This window comes from Hydra vulgaris, chromosome 12 (genome assembly GCF_038396675.1).
Source record: "Hydra vulgaris chromosome 12, alternate assembly HydraT2T_AEP".
Taxonomy (NCBI): Eukaryota; Metazoa; Cnidaria; class Hydrozoa; order Anthoathecata; family Hydridae; genus Hydra; species Hydra vulgaris.
The window spans coordinates 33,388,673-33,405,000 of NC_088931.1; the positions used below are offsets into that span (position 1 = coordinate 33,388,673).

The following is a 16,328-nucleotide window of genomic DNA, read 5'->3' on the forward strand; positions in this document are numbered from 1 at the left end:
GCTAAGCCAACAAGTAAAATTATATAAAACGCAAAAACATTAAAAAACACGCAAAATTACTAAAACCTGGTCAAACTTTAGTCGGAGGCACAAGCAGCAAGAAAAGAAACGTCATCATTAACCAATTATTGGAAAAAATGTTATATATAGCCAAGATGACAAATACTGACCCACAATGAACTTCATTTATAAGCCGTTATACTCGTAAGTCAAATTAGTTATATGCGTTGTGTACACGGAAAGCTATTTACACTTAATGGCAGAGAAAAATAAGGCGATAAAATTAAAATATTAAGACTCAAAATTCTCAAAAGACACTGGGGAGAGCCAGCGTTTTACACAGATTTAAAATGTTTAAAAATCTTGAAAAAAATACTTCGTAATAAGATAATTTCATAAGTAGTCATTTGATAATGGAATAGTCAAAAAAATCTATCAAACACTTATGAAATTTAAAATTTTAAACTTACACTTTACAAGTATATCGTACAAGAAGCAGTAAAAATTATTGGCTTTCTAAAGGAGTGATTGATACAAATAAAAAGTCCGAACATGCTTACTCGCAGATCGCTCTCGATAATATAAGAGAAATAGAGCATAACGCACCTAAAAATTAGGAAATGCAGCGTTCATCGGAAGGAATTGTATGTGGTTTCTCATCAGAAGTATGAATGAAATCACTTATTAAAGCAGGTTTTGATTCATGGTTTAACAACTCAGAGTTAGAACCATTGATATCATTGTTTTGTATAACTTTTACTTGTTGGTCGGTCTGTTTAGCCCCAGAATCGTCTATTTGATTGTCACTACTAGAGATAGAAAAAAGCGGTGCTTTCGTAGTATCACACAACGTTGTTTCAGAGTTGTTAGACATAATTTCTACTTTGCTATCGTCTGATTTTTTGTCATTATCACCATCAGCGTCCGTATTGTCTTCTTCTGACGACATAGTTTCATCTTTCAAGTTATGAGAAGTATCTTATAAATAAAAGTAATAAAATTATTAGAAATTTGTAAGGTGAAATATAAAACAAATGTCCAACAAAACTTACTAGAATGAACTAAAGGTGTCCAACGAAGAGCTTCTTCATCGATTGGAATTCTCTTCTGCTGTTTAACCTTCTCCATATGCTCACTCATTACACGTTCGTTTATCACTATAGTAACTCTAAAGATGGACAAACATTAAAATATCTATTACAAAAGCAAGTTGAAAAAAACAAAAATAACAACATATTACAATAAAAAACTGATAAAAAACATTCACACTTACTTTCCATTGCGTAGTTGTACGACATTTAGTTGCTGAAGAGTTGCTGCTATGTCGTGCGGATCCATACCTGTAGCTTCACTTATAGCTATGAAAATAGTCATTAATTAAAAACCAAAGGTCTATAACACCTACAATTAGGAATAGTATTTAAACATACTTTTGATTGTTACAGCTTTTTCATACATTCGCTCGTGCAGATACTCTGCTATAACCGATTTCCAGTAATTTCTATATGTTATCAGCCCAAGATCACTTAGAGGTTTTTCTGGAGAACCAGGTTGACCTTCTTTTCTTGATAAAAAATAACCTACAAATTAAAAAACGTTCATGAATATCAGATCCAAAAAAAAAAAAAAATTACTTTCTAAATTCAGCTTTAAATGAAAACATTTGAATTTCCAGAATGTAGCCACTACAAATGATATGGAAGAAAGTGCTAAAACCACTATTACAAGTTGTAAAAGATGCATGTAAAATTTCTGCACACAAGGTATTATGTTATATTAAACTTAAACTCAATTATTTTTTCTCATCCGTGTCAATGTATAAAAAGTAAAAAAACTGACTTACTAAAATCTATTAGAAAGCGCCCATAACCTTGTCGCTGATATTGAGGCATTGTCATGATGCAAGAGACATTATACTTTTGTTGACAGGCTTTTTCCTAAATTTTAAAAATATAACATCCATAAAAAGATAACAATTATAGCTTAACCTGAGTAGGGTAAAAAAAGACATACCTTTGAAAAATAACCAACAAGATGGCTACCAGTATTATCATTTTTAGTTAAAACGTAAAATAGAAATGGTTCAACATCGTAATATAGAGTTTTATGATCAAGAAATAGTTTAGCTAGTAAGCATAAGTTTTGACAGTATATCTAAATTTAACAAAAACAGATTTTTCAAAATTTTTAGTTTAAAATAAAGTAATCCATTTATAACAAAAATAGTTTTTATAAATTAAATCATATTCAAACTAAAACAAACCTTGCTCACTGCACCATCAACTTCAAAAACTGACAGATTATCTTTTTTATAAATTTCATCGGCTGGAGGGTGACTCCAATGACATTTCATCTTAAAAACCGAACAATCCTTTAATATACTTTATAATTGACTTCTGACTTGCTCTATTGATTTAAAAAAATTAAAACTCAAAAAAAAAAAAAAAGAAAAAAAAAACCCGAAAAACTCACTAAATGCCTCTTTAAAATTGTTCTTGTTTTCATGTACTTTAAACAAAACTCGCATAAATAGAGTTTAGGAGCACTAAATAGTTAAAAAAAAGTGTTTATTTAAAAAAATTACAGATTTTTTTGGAAGCAAGGGGACAATTTGGCAAAAAAACTTAATTTTGGAATGATCGGGAAGAAAATCTGGTGGTTTAGCTCTTAACTTGCAGCTAAAATAAATGTCAATGATCAGTCAGCTAGAACCTTGTTGATTTTTTAACTTTCTAAAATTATCAAAATTTTATGGATTACTATAAAAACTCAGAAATCACAAAAATTTAGAACAATATTTTGTAGTACTTGACAAACGGATCTTTTTTTATTTGAATGAGTTTTGAATTCGTTTATATTTAAAAAATTCTTTTTTAGTTAGCTATGAGGATTTTTTCTATTTGCTAACAATTGTAAAAGAGCTTTTAAAACTCCCTTCTTTTGAATGCCCAAAAACTTTTTGTAAATTTGTTGAACATACTCTAGCTGATAAGTTTGAACCTGTTTCATTATTGCACTTCTTTCTCTTTTCCAAAAATACTACCATAGTCACTGCTAAAATGAGCTACCATCACTTGTTCCAGCAACTAAAAAACTAAGCTAACTCTCTTGTGACTGTTTTTATGTTATTCAAAAAAAATAATTATCCCAAACATTTATTTAATTCAATTTCCTTAATATGAACAACATGCCTCGGCGGTTTGGGATCCCTTTAAAGTTAACATAAAATCCAAGTCTATTAAAATGAAATATTACTTCAGACTTTTATCTGATTTACTAAGTTTCAAAAAAGAAAAGCTTAATAACAATTATTTTCAGACATTATTTTTCATAAAATAATTTAAATAACAACAACACAAATTATATATATAATACATAGTAAGAAAAGGTATAAACAAAATGGTTGCTACGCAAAAATTATTTTTTAAAACTTTAATATTATTGCAAAAAGTTAGAAAAAATAAATAATTAAAATGGGGCATCATTAAATTGGAAAATTTTTTGCATCATATTAAATTTGTTAATTTTTTGTAAAAAATTAAATAAATACATAATATTAAATTTTAAAAAAAAGGGAAAGAAAAACATATCTACATAATACACCATTGAGCATTTTAGTCATTAAAATACAGGTGCTGAAATACCTGGCATATTCTTGAGGGTATGGGGATGAGTACCATGTTTCTATTTCATATTTTCCAAATTCAATTTTTGGTGGACATCTCACATTATTTATTGATGATACAGGCTCATTGTTTGCTGTCACATATGAATTAGCTTTTTCTTGAGCATTTCTAAACATTTCCTCATCTTTTTCTGTTACTCCTACAAATAAAAAAAAGTAAATTAAAATAAAGAATTAATTTTTACACCAACAGAAAAGTTCAAAATAGAGCATTTTCATGAGAAAAAATCCAGAGCATGCAACCCTTAGTCTCAGATTTTGCTGATTTTTACACCACTCAAAAATTTTAATAAGTTATGAATATCCCCAAAATTTCATAACCTAATTCCAAACAGTTTCAATATATATCTATTTTAACCTTGCCTTAAACCAACAAAAATCTGCTATTTTAAAAAATGGTTTTGGTTTTTATTTCTGTTCTGTGTGCAATGGAAAGCTGAAAATAAGTACACTTACATATTTTGAGGCAAAGAATCCTATAAAACAACTTAAAATATTTAAAAATGAACACAACACCTGTAGTTTTGACCTTTATCAAAATTTTACTGGGGCAGTTTAATTACAAAAATGCTGATGAAGCACAATTTTTTTTTTAAAGATGTCATCCTAAATAGCTAGTTAGAGTTGCTACAAAGAATCGGAGAATGACATCTGATGACATCATAAATTGATTTAACTTTTTAACTAATTTTTTTATGTAATCAGGTAGGAAAAAAATGACCCTCGTATTATTTATTCATTTTATACATCATCAAATTTTTTTTTTTGTTTAAGAAAACTTTTCTTAAACAGAAAAACAAAAACAAAAAAACATTGTCAAATTTATTAAAATTTGTTACATATAAAACAGGAATTATGAAATCAAAGGAAAAAAAGAGTTGGTACTTACATACATACATGAAAGTTGATGTTTATTAATTTTTAGAAAATTTTCCCACCCACCCTGACCTTATTAAGAGCAGATCCCTCGTTTATTAAATTTTATTGGTTATGAACTGTATCTTGTATCAAACTGTATCAAAAAACTGTATCTTAAAACTAGAAAAAAAAAAAAAAAAAAAAGACTTATTAAAATGTGACGTAAAAACCAGCAAAATCTGAGATTTAGGGTTGCATTTTATAAAAAAATTGGATGTTTTTACATGGAATTGCTCAATATAGTTTAGAAAAAAAACAAACTTACTTTAACTATTAATATTATTTATATCTTCTATCGGTATAATATTAACAGATTATTAAAAATAATTAAAACAAAAATATGGAATAAGAGAAATAGAGAATAGTTAGAACTCTTGTTTTAATTATATTTGATGACCCCAAAACCAGAATTATTCTGCAATGCCTGTAAAATAATTCTTCAAAAATATTGTTTGCAATACCTCTTTAACAAGCATATTTAGCCACAAATCTAACTTTTTTATTTAAGATTTTACAACACTCAGCACAGCTGAAATTGAGCAAAGGCCATTGTAAGCATAAAAAGTGTTATTTCAGTTTTGAAATAAAAAACGGAATAAAACTGCAGATAAGTTACAGTTTATTACACACTACAATTATTGACTGCTAGATTCTTATAGCAGAAGCAGATGCGTTGTTTTTTGATGTTTGTAATTTCTTCTAGACAAGAGTTAAGTTCCAAACATTTATATATTTTTTTACTTATATCAAATAAAGATGCTTTGCAAAAGATTAAAAGATTGGAGCATGGGAACAAAAAAAAAAGCCAACCCTCCCTCCCCTTCATTCACGCCAAATGTGAGAGGAACAAGTTTATAAAATCTTTTTCTTAACTAATTTTGATATTCATTGATAAATTTCAGATTTTGGCATTCAAAAACTATAACCATATAAAAATTTAAACTTTAATTCAAATAAAAAAATATTAGGTTTTTTTTCACCAGACTACAATTATTGCAATTTTTTTTGCTAAGCAAACTTGTTTGACACATGCACGTTTGTAGTTAGCTCCACACTAAGTTAGCTCAAACACTTAAAAGATGCTTTCCACTCTGTACATTTAGTCATACACAATTAAAATGTTTACAACAGCATAATTTATTTTTTTGTCTGATTTTAGAAGTGGTAAAAAATGACTAACTTAAATTAGCAACTTAATAGTGGTCACAATTCAATTGGTTTCATTCAACAATCCATTGTTATACTTATATCACATTTATTAATGTAATATGTTTTTATTTTATATTCAAGTTTGATAGACCTCTATGGTTGTCATATTATTTTATAAAATAACACGACAACCGTATTATAAGTCTACATAAATACACACGGATAAATGATACAAAAATTGTTTAAAACTCACGAGGAAAAAAATAAACTGCAGCATGTTTTTAAATTAACTTTGGTAAACAACTTACCTCTGGAAAACATACACCGAACTCTTTCAATTAATTCTGAATCAACTTCTTTCATTCGCATTTTACGATATATAAGCTCTCCATTTAAGTTTTGTTTCTGTATTTTTTCAAGTCTTTCTAACTCGCGATAATAATACTCGCCTTTTGCTTTTATAAGCATTTCTTTAAGTAAAATATTTCGTAAACTTTTTTAAAAAAAAATCCAAAAGTATCAACACTAGATTTTTTTTATATCAATATATTTTATAAATAAACTTTTTTCCGCGAAGTTTTTATTATCTTAAATCTTAAATCATTCACGTTTTTTTTTGATTCGCATAAATTAGTCGCATAAAAGCAGTTAAATAGAATAGAGCGTATTCAGATTACAAGAAGCGAGTGAGAAAACAAAAGCATCGTTTATTAAAAGGCTTTAAAATTTTTTACTAAACAAACAATAATCGTAATAATTAAATTGTAAACACTTTTTTTGGTTTTCCAAAGATAATAAAAAAAAAAAGATAAAATAATTAATGTATTTATTAACAAAACTAATTACGATATAAAAACTCACAAACGTACAATATCGATTCAACTTTCTGATAACTTCTTAAAAAGAACAAATCGAAAAAAGAAAAAAAAAAACGAAACTTAACGTGTTTTATTTTAAGTTTGGATTGAAATAAGTATTCAATGCTATGCTGTAATAAGACTTTAATAAGTTAAATATCTTTAAAATAACTAATTAAATATTCAATAACAGTTAAGAATAGTTTAAAAAAATAGTTAAATCTTTGATAAATTTAACAGTAATAAAGTGACGTAACGCCGATTAATAAAAAAAGTTAAACACGACGCAACATACAATTAAAAAAAAAATTAAATCAATGGCAAGAAAGTTTTTGAACGACGGACATTGTAATTATTTGAAATACAATACTAATAAACAAACAATCAGTTGTTGCTATCAACTTTCTCGACAATTTTTGTGTCTGAATTTTATTTTAGTGTAGAGCGTATTTTTAACTGTAAAAATACGCAAATAACTTTATTTTACAACTTGTCATAATAGCTGTTCTAAAGCGCTACTACCTCTAAGAATATTAGCAGGAGTAAACTTGCAAAGTTACATTTATTTTAAGTAGTCAAAAAAATTTTTATTAGCCGCCTTGAATAATTATTTTAATTTGCGTCATTTGTGCAATGCATAATTTACTCTGTAATTATGTAGCAATTTATACATATTCCATATTTTGATATGTTCTTTTAAAGTGCTTATCAGAAACGTATTTTGACTTTCGGCACCACGTATAAAGACGCAAATTTGTTATAAATATAATTTAAAACTAAACTTATTACATCGATATTACTAAAAAAAAAAGCGTTTGTTTTTTCGGGTTATACCTTAAAGAAAATATTTTTATTTGTAATACCGTTATATTTTTTAAATATCGTTTTTATATTACTTGCATTTTTATTTCCAATAAATAATTTCTTTGAAAAGTAGTAATTTATTTAATATAATCTACATATAACAATATATTTTTAGTACGTTAAACTATTTCATTACCATTGATGCCAATTCGATTTTAAAAATCTCTCAAATTTATCATTTTTATTTTATTTTTGAAAAATTTCAAATCACTATAATTGTAGATAAAGCTCCAAAGTTTTCCAATGGGTCTTAATTTCTTGCATGTACTCCAATAAAAATAATAAAAATAGTAAGTTGAACTTATTTTTCTTTACACGGCACAAAAGCAGATTCATTCAATTTCATTCCAGATTACTTTTGCCTTGAACACTTAATTTTTCCTCCTTTCTGCCATTTCCTTTCAAAAATATATACTAACAAAAGTATACACTATTTTCGCTCGGAACTCACTAAATTTGTGGGATCAGAGGTAGAAGCAAGGTTCTTTAAGATATGCTACACAATCTAACAGTGACAACGTTAAGCTATATTTTAATAAAATGAAACTTTACTTTGAATGAATGCACATTCGAACGCAAAATTCTAAAAAATAATTTTGAATAAAAATGGAATTAAAATTGTCAACAGCATTTTGTAGGGTGAAAATTTGAGGTTCTAATTTTCATGAAACGAGATAAACTATTATTATTTAAGTTACTTATAGTAGTATAATAATAAAGTTAAGTACTTTATTATTATACTACTCTTACCGATACATACCTTAATTAGGTTAATTACATAGTTTTTAAGTAACTTAATTACATAGTTTTTAAGGCTACTTATTTTGGTAATTCCAACTCTAACTAAAGTAACTTTGGTAATTCTAACTTTAAGAATTTAATTTTTACTATCTCCTTTTAAAAAGAGAAATAGAACCTTTGTTCTTTTTTTGTTATACTCCCTCTGTTCCGAAATACTGTTCCGATTTGCATTCGACGTAAAGAATTATCAAATATAAATTGTTGTTAATTTTTTAAATAAAATTTTATATTTTCATAAATTTTAAAATTTTATATATATATTTATAACATAATTTATTTTTAATAATTCTTTACGTCGAATGCAAATCGGAACAGAGGGAGTATAACAAAAAAAGAACAAAGCTTCTATTTCTCTTTTTAATTCTATCACAATTTAAGATTCCATCTTACTAATTTTATAATTATATCTAATGTTTATGCAACAATTTATGTAAGAAATGCCATATTTTTTAAAGGACAACTCAATTACGGCAGCAAATCTATGAAAATACTTTATAACGTCTGAAAAACAACAAAATATGTCTTATTTAAATTTTATGGACAAAATGCTTGTTTAAGATGTTTAAATTAGTTAATAAAGTCATTGGGCGTATTTCATTAAAAGGACCGAAATAATAATTTTATATCTTGCTTACCAATTTTTATAAATCATGTTTATCCTGAAAAATAATTTGAGTCTACATTATTTAACAAATTACACTTTGCAGTATAATTAACTACTTTTACCAAAACTTAAGGATTTTATTAAAAAAAGCTCTTTATAATTTAAGATCAGTCTTAACATTTAACGTTAAATCTCGGGTCTCCTATTGTCTGAATTGCAAAACTGTCAAATTGCTTAAATGGATCCCTAAGTGCTGTGACAAGCTGGGTTCATACTAAAGAATATGTTTAAAAATGATTCGGCAAAATTTTTATGAGTCATTTAAAATAATAAACCTTTATTAAGAAAAACTAACTGCAGTTTGAGATAAAGTTAGCCTTCCCCTTTTTAGTCAGAATTTAGGTCTTTAAAATACACGCGCTTCTTTTAACGCAATCTACAGACTTTATAATTTATTTAAGCGCGTTTAATTTTAAACAGTTTCAGTATAAAAATGAAGTCATTATAAATATATTAACGCATGCATATAGGTAGCAAAAATACTAGGCATATATACACAATGAATGATTCAGTGCTAAATAGAGTTGAATTACCAGAAACAAAAATTGAAAAAGATTTAGGAATTATGATTTCAAACGACTTAAAATGGTCCAGTCAAGTTAATTATGCGTCTGGTAAAGCTAATAAAAAACTTAGACATAAACGCATCTAAATTATTGTACACCTCTCTTGTAAGACCGCATCTAGACTACGCAAATTCAGTGTGGTGTCCTTACTTAGAACAAGATAAAAAAAATTGAATCGATACAACGTAAAGCAACACGAACAAAATGCCTTCAAGGGAAAAACTATGAAAGTAGACTAACCTACTTTAAATTAACGACTCTTGAAAAAAGACGCGAACGTAATGACTTAATCCAACTTTTCAAAATAGTAAAAAAAATAGATAACTTAACATTGGAATACCCACCAGATTTAATAACTTCAAATACGAGAGGTCACAACATGAGGTTTCATAGACAATTAATTAAAAATCCAAAGAGGTACTATTTCTTAACAAACCGTGTCATTAACAGCTGGAATAATTTAGATCAAAACATTGTAGATTCTAAAACACTATATCAATTTAACTCAAAGTTGGACTTATTTTTAACATAAATTGGCTGTTAAAGCCTAGATTACCTAGGCTCCGTACATTGTCATTGTACATGTACACAGTTATTATTAAATAAAAAATAAACTACCAATTCTAACAAAAATGGAGAATGCAAGCTTCGAATAAAACTAGAAATTCAGTTTTCCTTGGCATACGCTGATTATTTTGTTTAAATCAAAAAAAATTCCGCCCGAACATTTTTTTCAAACATTCTTTTTAATATGAGCACAACCTGTCTCAGCATCTGGGGATCACTTTTATAAATAAAGAGTTGTTAAGAGCCGTTTCTTACCACAAACAGTAATCGTATACCTTAAACTATATATAGGTACGCGCGTTCCAATGAGTTACGGGACCGATATCAAAATCTTCGACCATTTTATAATAGCGTGCTTAGCGTTTGAGTTGTAAGGATGTATTTTGTTGTGTTATTTTTTATAATTTTATATCAAAATAGACATTTTTTAAAAAGTAGAAGAGTTAAACTTCATTTTTATATATTTTTTTGTAGTACAACCGCTTTTATTGAATTAACTTTTCTTAGAAACTTCGTTGTTGATTAAACACCAAATAAACATTAATGGAATGTTGAGAAAATTTTTAAAACTATTGAGAAAAATTCAAAAACTTATTTTCTACGTGCACGCCAAATTTTATTAAAAAAGATTATGCAGAAGACATATTATTTTTTATAGCAGAATATGTACCTAAGTTAAAATAATGTAAATAAAGCAAAATATTGCTCTTATAACAACATAGTTCCATAACAAAACTACCGCTAACCGAATTTGACATTTTAAAATTGGTCGCAGTTTTGTTAAGCAATCCTTATAATCAAATTTTGTTACTTAAATGAGCATAACTTTTTTTAGAATTGTAATTTTGTAATGAAATTTCCACTATTGTACTGCTGATTTTAGCCTCTTTCCAATGATATTTAATAATCAATAATAAAAAAACACACACACACACTTCTTTGTTTATTATACACAATACTTATTACACAATACTTATTACACAATACTTATTACACAATACTTATTTTGCTACTCTTTTTAATGTAGATATCGTAAGTCAAAACTTATTTAGGTTCATTACCTGGCAATTTTGGCTGAGGAGCGACATATCCCTGATCAACAGCATCAAGTTTTCTAGACTTTTTTTCACTTTGAACCAAAGGACAGAATTGAACTCTATAATAAATGTTCACAAAAATCACAAAAAATAACTCCATTCAAATAATGATGTAATGCCAAAAAGGCTGTTATAATTGTTTTCAGCTATGAGTTGAGATAAAACATTTTACCCCAAATGTTGATAAGGTAGAACTTAAAGATTTGAATAAGCCTTATGTGCAAGAACTAAATTACCCAGTAAAAGTGGGTTAATTACCCAGTGACAACAAAGTGTTGTATGAAACTACTATTTTAAAAATTACTAGTTTAATACAAAAACATTTCTTCTTGAACTCAAAAACTCGCTTAAAAACAGTCATAGACAAAAAAACACTAAAATAAAAAGAATAAAAACGCTAATATTAATACAGGAAAGTCAATTTTTTTTTTTAATGCTAATAACCAAGCATCAATTATGATTATTGGAGGCTGGTAAAGATAAAAAAAATTGGACTTCCCAGCCCAATTAAGAGACTAAAAGGATTTTGAAAATTTTGTTAAGAAAACTAAACTAAATCAAAATTTAAAAATAAATTAAAAGTTTAACAAAAAATTAAATGCTTAAATGTTATTGCTGTCAGGTTTACAAACTCCACAGAGTAAAGATGAAGTTTGCTTTTACTTATATATTGTATAGTTAACATATAGTTTTTTATGTCATAAAGCTACTTACGATCTGTGACTGTCATACTTCCCTAGGGAATGCCCAGCACCTGTGCATCCTGGAGTAGTACATCCTTTTCTAAAATTACATTTAGAAAAAAATTACTATTTATTTTGTTTATATTGATATATAGACACCCTATGATTATTACAATTAAAGGGGGTTCTGTCTATCTGAACCAAATCTCAGTTAAAGGGGGTTCTGTCTATCTGAACCAAACCTCAATTAAAGGGGCTTTTGTATATCTGAATGAAACTATCTGAACCTCAAAACATAAACATAAACAGACAAGTTTGCATTAAAGAAAAAAAAAAAACTGATAGATGACTGAAGTTTTCTTTTATTCAAACTCAGTTTAAGATTAAAAAGCTACACAAAAAAATAACTTACACAGCTTCTTCATCACTTTCATCTTTTCCAATGCCTCCTCCTTTACGTTTGCTTGCACCTTTGCTTTTCCATTTTACATCAGGTGTTGAAAGAAGAAGAGAAGCTGGAACAGAGCTAGATATTCTTCTGCGTTTTCCATTTCTTTCTGATAAGCAGTTATCACAGATCCATGTTCCTGTATTAATACAGTTTTTTTTTAAAAACTAACAAAATAAACAATAAAAAATCAATAAGGTAACTATAAAGCATAAAGACAAATGTGAAAGGAAGGCAACAGAAATAGTAAGTTTAGCTGCAAGTAAACCTAGATGTGACTAGCAAATGAAAATATAAGTTACAAGTAACAAGTAACAGCATAAGTCAAGATGCAACTAGCAACAAAATAGCAATTCTTACAAGAATGAGTTTTGTTAGGAGAGATAATAACTTGTTAGAGCAGCAACCATGGTAATATCAATGGTTGCTCCATTTTTAAGAGTTTTAAACTTAGTTTAAAATGTTTTTTGTACCCTGAATAAAAAACAAAAGACATCATTAGAAATCCAATCCTAAACATGACAATAGTATTTCATACAAGTACCAATTAAAAAGTAATAAAGGTAAAGAACAGATACAGAAATAAAAAGAACAATCAAGAATGGCCATTATGCAAGTTTAACTTAATTGAATTGAAAATTTGATACAAAATTAAATCACAAAACTTTTTATTTTGAAAATCAAGAAAAGATTTAAAGCAACTATAACAAACTTTTTTATAATCACAACGATTTACTCTTATAATTATAAACATGTTTAATGATCAAGGATTAATGTTAACAATATATAAACATACAAAAATATATAAACATACAAAAATGTTCGGTTAGAAAAGGCTCTAACTGAAACTTTTTATATTAGGAGAATTTAGAAAAAAATCTTTCATTTTTTTTTAACGTTTAATTAAAGTTATAATGCTTTTTTTATTTGTTTATGTATCCTTTTTTTGGCTGATGTATAAAAATATATAAATAAATAGAAAATAATTATATAATTATTATTTAGACATTAAAAAAAGGAAAAAAAGATTTTTTTTGCTAATCTCCTAATATAAAAAAAAATCAGTTAGAACCTTGACAAACCAATGATATAACAAATATTACAATACATTACATTACAATACATATTATAATACATCAAAATAACAAAATTAAAATAAATGATTATACTTAACCCAATAAATTTTTGAATACAGTAATTTTCAATCCCTGCTAAAATCTCGACAAAACAACTATGTATTCTTTTTTTATACATTTATATCAATTATATTTTAACTTTGTTAAAATGTAACTTTTTTTTTAAAAATCATTCATTAATCGAATATTTGAAAAAATATTTTATTTTGACAATAAATGTTAACCCCTGTGAAAAGACGTCAATACCATGAGTTATTTTTGGTAAGTTAACAGTTATATTTGGTAATAAATTTAAACTTAACATGATAATGATTTAAAAAATAGAAAATAAAAACAGTTAATTTGGATTAAAGTTACTTTTATTAAATTGGAAATCACTATAAGTTTTTAAGGAATGAGAACCAATGTTTTGTGTTAAATAAATAGCATGGTGAAAAGTAGACAAAAAATAAACAAATGTGTATAATTTTATTCGCATTTTATTTAATTTAGTTGCAGGAAAAACTAACAACAATTTGTTACTTATATATGTTATAGTATATAAATTTATATAAATATATATATAAATTATATATATATATATAAATTATATATATATATATATATATATATAAATTATATATATATATATATAAATATATATATAAATTATATATATATATATATAAATTATATATATATATATATAAATATATAAATAAAATATATATATATATATATATATATATATATATGTACACACACACACATACATATATATATATATACACACACACATATATATATATACACACACACATATATATACACACACACACACATATATATATATATATATATATATATATATATATATATATATATATATATATATATATATATATATATATATATATATATATATATATATATATATATATATATATATATATATATATATATATATATATATATATATATACACACACACATTTTCGCCATTTAAAGACACGAATAATTGAGCACCAAAAAAGGGATAAAAACTCACACATTTATAAACATATTCATTCAAATGAAAGCTGTTTTAATAGTTTTAATCATGCTAATTTTTCAATTTTGGATTTGGCCTCCAACAAATTTATATTAAAACTCAAAGAAAGCATGTACATAGAGTGGAACCCACTATTAATAGACAAATGAACCATGTAAAAATGACAATTTCAATCTAGTTCCTTTTAACATTAGCAGTTCTTTTATCTTTTTAAAACATTTGTTACGTTATTTAATTGCATTTTTATTTTACTTTTTATTATAAGGTCTCTATCAATTAAACTTAATTTTACTAATTTGATTTAAGCATTTTAATATATTTTAACTGATAATGGCTATGATATAATCAAAACATATATTTATAAAATAAATGATTTTAACAAAAATTAAAAAAATTGTCTCATTTATTAGAATATATACATACATACATATAGAACTCTTATATGTTGCCAGAAAGTTTTTTCCATATTTTGTTGACAAAAAGTAAAAATTAAAATGCAAGACCGGAATTTTTTTTTTCATGTATGTATATAGAACTTTTTACTGGAAAAATTTCTTTAAAATAGATGTAAATAACTTAATATTAATAATTAAAATAATAATAATTTAAAAAAGATGTAAAAGATGTTATTAGGAACTTAATAAAATTTTCTATTTACTACCACTTGAGTTGTTTTTTCAACTTATATAAAAATAAGATTGGAGAATAACATCTATCTGTAACATTTTAATCAATAATAAATAGAAAAACATTCATCTATCTTGTCTTTATTAGACATATTTTTAGACATATTCTTATAAACATCATAGGATGCCACACAATATACAGCGATATTGTGTGGCATCACAATATATAATAAAATAAGTTTGTATAATTTTATATCACACTTTTCTGCAAATGTACAAAAGTTCATAACCCATAAAATGTGTTAATTCCTTTAAAATATTAACACACAAAAAATGTGACATTACCTTATCCAGCTACTCTATGATTTGAAACAAAAAAAAGTTCTTATACAATAATATATTGAAGAAATAATAATAATCAAAAACTTATATCTTACCGATTGGCATATCATCAAGAGGAGGATCCAAGCATGCCATGTGATAACCTTTATCACATGCATCACAGAAAAGTAAATTAGCCTAAAAATTTTTTATTTATTTAAACACTGAAATAAATTTTTTATACTTCTTACTCCTAAGGATTGATATAGCAAATGATTTTGTTAACTCTGAATATTTGAAAATAAATGTCACCTTTAATAATTTTTTTTTAATACTTACTGCTTCACCTTGATCTTTACATATGTTACATTTTTTGCATTCCATACACTGCCATGGTTCTTGACGTACACGAGCAGTGAGTTCTTTTGAATATTGCATGCAAGATGGATGGCCTACATAGATAGCATAAATAAATTTTGCATCTCAGGACTTTTAAAATTAATAAAGCCAAAACTGCACAAGTTTGAAGCCATAAATACAATACATTTATAAATTGAAAAAAAATATCTGCTGTTATAAAATATTTCTTTATGTAAAAAATTAAAACAAATTTAATTAAAATAATAAAAAACACAATAAAAATCTGTTTAAATAAGCAATCATAAAATGAAGCAATATTTTTAGATACCACTATTTCCACATTCATCACAAACTAAAAGATCTTCCTCTTCATCATATTTATTCTTTAACTTATCTCCTTTACAAAATCCACAAATCTCTTTTAATGCATCTCTTTCCTCTGGAGTTATTCCTTCTTTAAGATCAGCATCTGATAATTTATTCACTTTAGCCTAAAAAAGGTTTTAATGTATAATTAATTTGCTTTAGTAATAATTTTATTTTTTCAAAAGAACAT

At 25.8% G+C, this 16,328-nt stretch overlaps 1 protein-coding gene across 2 annotated transcripts in view; it reads right to left on the reverse strand.

Annotated features, from left to right (window-relative positions):
• Positions 1-443: 443 nt before the first annotated feature.
• The window catches only part of LOC100198210 (histone acetyltransferase KAT6B), a 24,269-nt gene continuing 8,384 nt past the window's right edge, over positions 444-16,328 (reverse strand). Inside the window, exons 4-18 of one of the 2 annotated variants that reach the window (XM_065812994.1) lie at positions 16,101-16,263; positions 15,752-15,864; positions 15,529-15,610; positions 12,264-12,438; positions 11,883-11,951; positions 11,133-11,227; positions 3,645-3,825; positions 2,473-2,545; positions 2,264-2,353; positions 2,014-2,154; positions 1,844-1,937; positions 1,431-1,580; positions 1,274-1,358; positions 1,053-1,168; positions 444-978 (exon numbers count right to left, since the gene is read on the reverse strand). In XM_065812994.1, coding sequence (XP_065669066.1) covers positions 614-978; positions 1,053-1,168; positions 1,274-1,358; positions 1,431-1,580; positions 1,844-1,937; positions 2,014-2,154; positions 2,264-2,353; positions 2,473-2,545; positions 3,645-3,825; positions 11,133-11,227; positions 11,883-11,951; positions 12,264-12,438; positions 15,529-15,610; positions 15,752-15,864; positions 16,101-16,263 — 1,992 coding nt within the window. In that variant the 3' untranslated portion in view covers positions 444-613. The remainder of the gene's footprint in view (positions 979-1,052; positions 1,169-1,273; positions 1,359-1,430; positions 1,581-1,843; positions 1,938-2,013; positions 2,155-2,263; positions 2,354-2,472; positions 2,546-3,644; positions 3,826-11,132; positions 11,228-11,882; positions 11,952-12,263; positions 12,439-15,528; positions 15,611-15,751; positions 15,865-16,100; positions 16,264-16,328) is intronic. The other variant, XM_065812995.1, reaches the window with a different exon arrangement.